Raw genomic sequence first — 9,607 nt, forward strand, 5'->3', positions numbered from 1 at the left:
AGCAAACATATACATACAGTGGGGCATGCTGTGTGTGTGTGTGTGTGTGAGTGTGAGTGTAGAGTATGACGAGAGCTAAGGGAGAGAGAGTTGAGAAGGTGTGTGTGTGTGTGTGTGTCTGGGCTCTGCAAACATAAACATGGTGGTGTGTTAGTCTGATCTGTGGCGCAGCTCTACTAAGTCCCACTGCCAAAACAAATAGTGTGCACGTCACGTGTATTTTGTGTGTGGGCATGCATATGTGCACGTGCATGTGCGTGTGTAGCTGCTAAGTGCTACTGGGCCGCTGCCAAAGCAAACAGCTCTAATGAGAAGCAGCTCCTGCGGAAGAGAGGAGGCCGGAGCTGAAGCCTGGGGCTCACCAGCCCAAACACACTGGCCCTGCTGTCTCCCACACGGGCTTAAATAGAGGCCTGTTCACGCCCCACGGCCACCTCCACCCCTCCAACCTCTTCCACCTCACCACACAGCACAGGAGTTAAAGTGTGAGAGAGGTAGATGGGGGGGGTGTGAGGAACGGTATGGTATGGGGGTTAGGAGGCATAACAGTTAACAAACTGATTTATTTACCTTTATTTAACCAGGCAAGTCAGTTAAGAACAAATTCTTATTTTCAATGATGGCCTAGGAACAGTGGGTTAACTGTTAACCTTGTCAGCTCAGGGGTTTTGCAACCTTTCTGTTACTAGTCCAATGCTTTAACCACCAGGCTACCCTGTCGCCCCAGATCTTGTATCAGTTCTAGGTAATTATGTCTGGGGGATGGGGGCTACATGTGTTCGTAGATGTTTGTGAGTGCCAAACCTCAGGTGCTTTACAGACTAATCACTGAAACTGCAAACATGCACGCACGCACGCACACACACACACACACACACACACACACACACAAATAAACCCACCTCTACAGACTGGCCCGGAATGATGAGGCGGAGGGGGAATGTCTTACTCTTGCAACACCGGCATGGTTACTCCTGACAGGGTTACTCCTGACAGGGTTACTCCTGACACGGTTACTCCTGACACGGTTACTCCTGGCACGGTTACTCCTGACACGGTTACTCCTGACACGGTTACTCCTGACAGGGTTACTCTTGACAGGGTTACTCCTGACACGGTTGCTCCTGACACACACACACACACACACACACAAATAAACCCACCTCTACAGACTGGCCCGGAATGATGAGGCGGAGGGGGAACGTCTTACTCTTGCAACACCGGCATGGTTACTCCTGACAGGGTTACTCCTGACACGGTTACTCCTGACACGGTTACTCCTGACACGTTTACTCCTGACACGGTTACTCCTGACAGAGTTACTCCTGACACGATTACTCCTGACACGGTTACTCCTGACAGGGTTACTCCTGACAGGGTTACTCCTGGCATGGTTACTCCTGACAGGGTTACTCCTGACACAGTTACTCCTGACACGGTTACTCCTGACAGGGTTACTCCTGACACGCTTACTCCTGACACTGTTACTCCTGACAGGGTTACTCCTGACACGGTTACTCCTGACACGGTTACTCCTGACAGGGTTACTCCTGACAAGGTTACTCCTGACAGGGTTACTCCTGACACGGTTACTCCTGACACGTTTACTCCTGACATGGTTACTCCTGGCATGGTTACTCCTGACATGGTTACTCCTGACATGGTTACTCCTGACAGAGTTACTCCTGACAGGGTTACTCCTGACACGGTTACTCCTGACACGGTTACTCCTGACACGTTTACTCCTGACATGGTTACTCCTGGCATGGTTACTCCTGACATGGTTACTCCTGGCATGGTTCTCCGTCATTCACCAAACTGTAAAAGTGCTGCCACAAACAGCACCTATTACTTGGTTATGTACACAGGAGCAGCAGCATTAGCACAGTACCACTGGGAGGAAACCAGAGGAGTGTGTTCTTTGGGGACTGTCTGTTAGTGTCTGTCTGTTAGTGTCTGTCTTTTAGTGTCTGTCTGTTAGTGTCTGTCTGTTAGTGTCTGTCTGTTAGTGTCTGTCTGTTAGTGTCTGTCTGTTAGTGACTGTCTGTTAGTGACTGTCTGTTAGTGACTGTCTGTTAGTGTCTGTCAGTGTCTGTCTGTTAGTGTCTGTGTTTGTGAGAGAGAGAGGGAGAGAGAGAACTGTAACAAATTCAGAAAAACACATGTGTATTATTGTACTGGGCTGATTGTGCACCAACAGAGATATAACCCCATGAAAGCCTGCTGTGTGCTCTGTGATTGCCAGATGTGTGTATATATGGGTGTGTTTGTGACTAACATACAGTATAACTCACACACAGACAGAAATAGCATACACACAATGCATTGCACAAACACCAGAGGGGAGACCATACAATACAATGTCATATTCAAAACACACACACACACACACACACACACACACACACACACACACACACACACACACACACACACACACACACAGACACACACTCACCCCCTCTACCGTGTGTGTGTGTCTGTGTGTGTGTGTACAGGGGAAGAGTAGATGGGAGATTAGGGTCTAAAGTCTCTCAGTCTCCAGGACAATCCAGTCTGCCTGGCTACCCTCCATTCATATTATAATACACACAGATACAGAGATAGAGACGGGTGGGGGAGAGAAAGAAAGAGAGGGGGGGGAAACCAACAGAGGGGGAAAGGGGAGACAGGCACAGGAAGGAGGGGAAGGGGAGAGAGGGGTAGTGGTGGGAGAGAGTGAGAAGGAGACAGACACAGGAAGGAGGGGAAGGGGAGAGAGGGGTAGAGGTGGGAGAGAGTGAGAAGGAGACAGCCACAGGAAGGAGGGGATGGGGAGAGAGGGGTAGAGGTGGGAGAGAGTGAGAAGGAGACAGGCACAGGAAGGAGGGGAAGGGGAGAGAGGGGTAGAGGTGGGAGAGAGTGAGAAGGAGACAGACACAGGAAGGAGGGGGAAGGGGAGAGATGGGTAGAGGTGGGAGAGGGTAAGAAGGAGACAGACACAGGAAGGAGGGGGAGAAAGGGGTAGAGGTGGGAGAGAGTAAGAAGGAGACAGAAAACAGCAGAATCTCCTCTTCAAGTCAGTCCAGATGTGAGTGACCCTTGTAACTGAATGAGCCCCATACTGGCTGAGCTGAAAAGCTGATGATGTTGTCATGCAAACAGCTGTGCCTTGGACATTTCTCCCCACATAAATGGACTGATTGTTTTGTACAAACATTGCTTGCTAAATTAATGCTATCACAAGCCACATCAAACAATGTGCTTTTCCTGAACTCAAACGCAATATTCTGGTTATCATATTATTCAAGTATTTAGAAATGTTTAGCATTTGTATTTATTTTTGCTTGGTACCGCCAAAGCGCAGCTGTAGAACTGGGTGGTGTAATCATTAGTCCAAACCATAGCAAACAGAAAACGTTTTGCAAACGATAGTTTATATTGGACAAATGCAGCTAGGTCGTTCCCCGTTTGGTTCTGTTGGTATCCTAGTGAATACACCCCTGGCTTCCTAGGTGAGCGCGCCGGCCTAGTTTGCGGCTGTGGGCACAGGTTGCACGCTTCTTGTTAAGTGGTTTCTCCCGTTTAAGGCGTGTTTTCATAGTCTATCAGAAACACTGACGTTTATGTGAATTGGTTCGTTGATTTCACAAACGTGCTAATTTCAAGCTGTTAGAAAGTTAGTGGTACAGTCACCAGAAAAGGTTGGGAACCACTGTGACAGCCTATCATTACTATTGACACTGACAATTGTCAGCCAATAAGTGTTGTGCATTGTGTATTGGCCAATTTAGTTTATTGTTTGTTCAAGTTACATATTATTTTTGTCATCTGTACATTCTTGTAACTACAACCTCAAGTCTTCATCTCTGGCACAGTAAATAAATACCACTCAGCTACTGAATATCGAACCTGGATTGTCTGCCACTAGCCGAGCTTACTGAGCTGAAGCCTAGGCATTAGCATGGGGAACCAACACACACTTTCAGGTATGAGGCTAATCATTTTACAAGCATGATTCTTTGCACCATCTCTGCTAGGCTACTTGAGCATTAGTGTCTTTGCACCATCTCTGTTGGGCTACTTGAGTATTAGTGTCTTTGCACCATCTCTGCTAGGCTTCTTGAGCATTAGTGTCTTTGCACCATCTCTGCTAGGCTACTTGAGCATTAGTGTCTTTGCACCATCTCTGCTAGGCTACTTGAGCATTAGTGTCTTTGCACCATCTCTGTTGGGCTACTTGAGCATTAGTGTCTTTGCACCATCTCTGTTGGGCTACTTGAGCATGAGTGTCTTTGCACCACCTCTGCTAGGCTACTTGAGCATTAGTGTCTTTGCACCACCTCTGCTAGGCTACTTGAGCATTAGTGTCTTTGCACCACCTCTGCTGGGCTACTTGAGCATTAGTGTCTTTGCACCACCTCTGCTAGGCTACTTGAGCATTAGTGTCTTTGCACCACCTCTGCTGGGCTACTTGAGCATTAGTGTCTTTGCACCACCTCTGCTGGGCTACTTGAGCATTAGTGTCTTTGCACCACCTCTGCTAGGCTACTTGAGCATTAGTGTCTTTGCACCACCTCTGCTAGGCAACTTGAGCATTAGTGTCTTTGCACCACCTCTGCTAGGCAACTTGAGCATTAGTGTCTTTGCACCACCTCTGGTAGGCTACTTGAGCATTAGTGTCTTTGCACCACCTCTGCTAGGCAACTTGAGCATTAGTGTCTTTGCACCACCTCTGCTAGGCTACTTGAGCATTAGTGTCTTTGCAGCACCTCTGCTAGGCAACTTGAGCATTAGTGTCTTTGCACCACCTCTGCTAGGCAACTTGAGCATTAGTGTCTTTGCACCACCTCTGCTAGGCTACTTGAGCATTAGTGTCTTTGCACCACCTCTGCTAGGCAACTTGAGCATTAGTGTCTTTGCACCACCTCTGCTAGGCAACTTGAGCATTAGTGTCTTTGCACCACCTCTGCTAGGCAACTTGAGCATTAGTGTCTTTGCACCACCTCTGCTAGGCTACTTGAGCATTAGTGTCTTTGCACCATCTCTGCTGGGCTACTTGAGCATTAGTGTCTTTGCACCACCTCTGCTGGGCTACTTGAGCATTAGTGTCTTTGCACCACCTCTGCTGGGCTACTTGAGCATTAGTGTCTTTGCACCACCTCTGCTAGGCTACTTGAGCATTAGTGTCTTTGCACCACCTCTGCTGGGCTACTTGAGCATTAGTGTCTTTGCACCACCTCTGCTGGGCTACTTGAGCATTAGTGTCTTTGCACCACCTCTGCTGGGCTACTTGAGCATTAGTGTCTTTGCACCACCTCTGCTGGGCTACTTGAGCATTAGTGTCTTTGAACGCTTGAAAGTATGTTCCCACTGCACCCTGAGTTTCCCTCTGATCTGTATGTCCATCCGTGGGCTTTAGCCGGGTGTTTAGTGTTCTGGCTGGTGTTTATAGTATCTGATCATTAGCCCTCATATCCACACTTACAGGGCTGTGTGTGTGTGTGGCAATGCTGTCTAATATCAACCCTTACAGAGCTGGCAGTAGCACCCTGACCCCTGCCCGTTTGGTCACATCCTGTTTGTTTCTGACCCATTTCCTGTCGGCTGGTGCTGCACTGTTTGTGCTGGCGACACATCGCTCTCTGGTCACTGGGAGGGCAGGTGTGGCGAGAGGAACTCAGTGTGTGTCTGATAGAGAGTGAGCGAGAGACAGACTCAGTTAGAAGGATATTTTGGGCACAGTCAGCCCAGCAAATTATTTTTAGGATTGAGTTACTGAGTGTGTTGTGCTGGATGGCACTGTGTGTATGCGTACCTATGTGCTTGCTTGTGTATGTATGTGTTGGCATCGGAGCAGACTGGCAGGCTAGGGGGTTGTGTGCTGTGTGAAAGAGCTGTCAGAGTGACGCTCCTCCTGAATTGAATATAGAACAACAACTCTCCTAACAGTCATACCTCCTCTGCCTCCTCTCTTTATCTCCTGAATCTGCTTATCAACTCTCTTTACCTCCCCTCTACCCTCTCCAACTTTCTTTTCTCTACCCCTCCTCTACTCCTCACCCCATTTCACCCCTTCTCTACCTCGCCTCTCTCTCTCTACCTCTCCTGAATCTTCTCTTTAAACTTCTCTACCTCTTCTGAATCTTCTCTTTAAACTTCTCTACCTCTTCTGAATCTTCTCTTCAAACTTCTCTACCTGTCTTCTCTCTCTCTCTCCCCATTGCACATCTCCTCTCAACCCCCCCTCTCTCCACCTCTCCTCTCAACCCCTCCTGTCTCTACCTCTCCTCTCAACCCCTCCTCTCTCTACCTCTCCTCTCAACCCCTCCTCTCTTTACCTCTCCTCTCAACCCCTCCTGTCTCTACCTCTCCTCTCAACCCCTCCTCTCTTTACCTCTCCTCTCAACCCCTCCTCTCTTTACCTCTCCTGTTTACCTCTCCTCTCAACCCCTCCTCTCAACCCTCCTCTCTTTACCTCTCCTCTCAACCCCTCTTCTCTCTACCTCTCCTCTCAACGCCTCCTCTCTTTACCTCTCCTCTCAACCCCTCCTCTCTTTACCTCCTCTCAACCCCTCCTCTCTTTACCTCTCCTCTCAACCCCTCCTCTCTTTACCTCTCCTCTCAACCCCTCCTCTCTTTACCTCTCCTCTCAACCCCTCCTCTCTCTTTTTCTACCTACTCACCCCACCACATTTATACTAACAACATCCCACTGTGTGTGTATGCATGTGTGTGTGTGTGTGTGTGTGTTTGGGATCAGTTGTTCCTTTCAGGATATTGTATTATTCCAGGGTGAGCACTCTCTTAAATGTGGCGATGAAATCCAGGTAAACCATCGGAATGCCATTGGAATTCTATTGGACTTCCATGTGAATGCAGCGTGATAAATCTCACTGGCACAGCCTTGCCAGAGGGCATACACACTAAGGTCTACAGGTTCACTACAAAACACACATCTATTCAGGTTCACAGACCACCCGCCTCACTCAGTGTTATCATCAAGTTTCCCAGGACACTCATGAAGAGATGTGTTCTGAGAAGATTCTCCCCTCAGACTCAGAGTGTGTTTGTGTTATCCTGTATTTTACAGTAATGGATGTTCTTGTTCCCATGGTGATGAATCTATGCTGGGCCACCCCTCAGCTGGAGGTAGGTTCACTCCTCACCCAGGCTAGATTTACATAGAGCTAGAAACTCTCTCTTTCTGTGTATGTGTGTGTGTGTGTGTGTGTGTGTGTGTGTGTGTGTGTGTGTGTGTGTGTGTGTGTGTGTGTGTGTGTGTGTGTGTGAGAGAAGGTGAGTCTGGGTGGTCTGTGGGGGTGTATTGGTGAGTATGCCTGTCTCCGTGGTGACAGTAGACTCATGAACGCTCTGCCATCAGATATCCATGGATAACTCCCAGCCTGAGACGCTCTTAGCCAATCCTCTCTGATTAAACACTTATTCACACAAATGTGCGCGCACACACACTCATCTCCTCCTCCTTCACAAAGATAACCAATTCAGCCCCCAAATGAAGCCCTTAAATGATGTCACCTGGGTAATCCAAGCTGAGCTAGTAAGGCATTAAACTGTCACAGCTTCAGGAAGGAAGAGCTCTCTGTTGTTCACAGAAATCCTCCCGTCCACATCCCTCACCTCTCTGGTAACAAACTCATAAAAAAAGTATAGATGACTAACTTTCCCATGCTGTTGGTAAGAAGAATAGAAAAGAGAAAAGTGTTATTGTACACACATAGGCCTGCAGCTTTATCCTCGTAATACTCACAGATATCCACGCCCAGATGGACAGAGCTTTGGATGCGCTTGTCTTTCAACTGTAAAATATAGCGTGACGCCAACTACGTGCCACCGTGCTCCAAAAAGGACAGTGATGAATTATTATACACTTGAGTGTACAAAAATTAGTAACACCTTCCCAATATTGAGTTGTACTCCCTTTTGCCCTCAGAACAGCCTCAATTCATCAGGTCATGGACTCTACAAGCGTTCCACAGGGATGCTGGCCCACCTTGACTCCAATGCTTCCCACAATTTTGTCAAATTGGATGGATGTCCTTTGGGGGGTGGACCATTCTTGATACAACCCAGCAGCGTTGCAGTTCTTGACACACGCAAACTTGTGCGCCTGGCACCTACCACCATACCCCGTTCAAAGGCACTTAAATATTTTGTATTGCCCATTCACCCTCTGAATGGCACACATACACAATCCATGTCTCAATTGTCTCAAGGTTTATAAATCCTTCTTTAACCTGTACTCTCCTTCATCTACACTGATTGAAGTGGATTTAACAAGTGACATCAATAAGGGATCATAGCTTTCACATGGATTCACCTGGCCAGTCTATGTCATGGAAAGAAAGCAGGTGTTCCTAATGTTTGGTACACTCAGTGTATAAGATAAAACATCGACACAGTAGAGTTAAATGTGCTATAATTTAAGCAGAACATGACACTATCTATTATCTTTACATCATGTGACATCCACTTTCACCCAAACAAACCTGTCCTTTCTCTCTGTTCTGTTCAATACTGCAGGTTGTCGTTTAAAAATCCTCCGTATTTTTATGCTGAGGATTTTTACGACATCAGTGGGGCAAGATCGACATCTTGTGGTCGATTGTTGGCCTTCTGCATATATACTTTGTCCTCTGATGTAAAGGGAAAAAGCTCATTCTATTTATGTGTTTAGAAAATGGACACTTTATTAAATCAAATAAAACTAAAGACAGACTTCATTTGGCCGTTAGTTGTTATTACATTCAAGTTATATCAGGTAGGAACCTACGTTGGTAGGTCTTTGGGTTTCCTTTCGGACAGCTGTTTGAACACGCTGCCTGTGTTGAACAGCTGAGATCGTATCTGTCTTTGATCTTATTGTAGCGAGGTGAGTGTTTTTAATACCAGATACCTATGAAAGAAGCGTAGCTAATTTGATTGTCTGAATTTGATTCTCTGGCTACTGTTAGCTAAGATAGCAAGCTTCCGTGTATGTGGACACAGTAGTATTGTTGACAGCACTGGCCGTTAGGTATTTGTTACAAATTTAAATGTTCACATGATTCATTTGATAGGGTGTCAATCTTACTTCGGGTGTGTTCATTAGTCAGATGCCGTTGTAAAACGTTTTGTCTGTTTGCAACTGAAACCGTTTTACTCTAAACATAAATCGTTTTGCAACGAAAACGAGAGTTTCTATTGGACAAAATCCCTTCCCGTTTTGTTATGTTTGATTCCTGTAGTAAATGGTTTCCGTTGCAGAACGTGAATGAATAAACCCCAGGTCTGATTGATCGAGACGTTGTGTTGTCTGGTGGCAGTAACCATGGAATCTGCCTGTCGCAAAGACCAGCCAAAACTGAACTCCACTCCTACCAGAGGAGGCGGGGCCAAGCAGAAATCTGCCCAGCAGGAACTGCGACAGCGCACAGAGGTAAAGTGGGACACAGCATTGCCTTGCCTGAGTGCCACTCTGTTTCAAACTAGCTAAACGACAAGCGTTGGCTAAAGTGGAAACCCGACTGGCCAGTCCATCAAACAATGTCATTCAACTTCTTTGCAGAAGCTTGAGCAGTTTGAACTAATTCAATCACCCATAGAATTACAGCCAACATGGTGGCTG

At 47.1% G+C, this 9,607-nt stretch overlaps 2 protein-coding genes across 2 annotated transcripts in view; one reads left to right on the forward strand and one right to left on the reverse strand.

Moving 5' to 3' along the window:
- Positions 1-401: 401 nt before the first annotated feature.
- On the reverse strand, positions 402-1,782 carry LOC139369465 (uncharacterized protein slr1851-like). Its single transcript, XM_071108725.1, has 3 exons — positions 1,211-1,782; positions 950-1,124; positions 402-458 (listed from the first exon to the last, which is right to left on the reverse strand). The coding sequence occupies exons 1-3, from the start codon at positions 1,780-1,782 to the stop codon at positions 402-404; spliced, it is 804 nt and encodes a 267-aa protein (XP_070964826.1).
- A 7,030-nt stretch (positions 1,783-8,812) lies between these two features.
- The window catches only part of LOC139369840 (small vasohibin-binding protein-like), a 4,822-nt gene continuing 4,027 nt past the window's right edge, over positions 8,813-9,607 (forward strand). Inside the window, exons 1-2 of the mRNA XM_071109120.1 lie at positions 8,813-8,872; positions 9,247-9,418. Of these exons, the coding sequence (XP_070965221.1) occupies positions 9,311-9,418 (108 nt within the window). The 5' untranslated portion in view covers positions 8,813-8,872; positions 9,247-9,310. The remainder of the gene's footprint in view (positions 8,873-9,246; positions 9,419-9,607) is intronic.

Source organism: Oncorhynchus clarkii, chromosome 17 (assembly GCF_045791955.1).
Source record: "Oncorhynchus clarkii lewisi isolate Uvic-CL-2024 chromosome 17, UVic_Ocla_1.0, whole genome shotgun sequence".
In the NCBI taxonomy this organism is placed as follows: Eukaryota; Metazoa; Chordata; class Actinopteri; order Salmoniformes; family Salmonidae; genus Oncorhynchus; species Oncorhynchus clarkii.

Excerpts from the sequence above, each read along its gene's own strand:
- LOC139369465 (XM_071108725.1), bottom strand. The coding sequence starts at position 1,782 with ATGTCAGGAGTAACCATGCCAGGAGTAACCATGTCAGGAGTAAACGTG. Across the intron at positions 1,125-1,210 it reads ACCATGCCGGTGTTGCAAGA|GAGCAACCGTGTCAGGAGTA; the intron begins GTAAGACGTTCC and ends TGTGTGTGTCAG. Across the intron at positions 459-949 it reads ACCATGCCGGTGTTGCAAGA|GTGGAAGAGGTTGGAGGGGT; the intron begins GTAAGACATTCC and ends CTGTGTGGTGAG.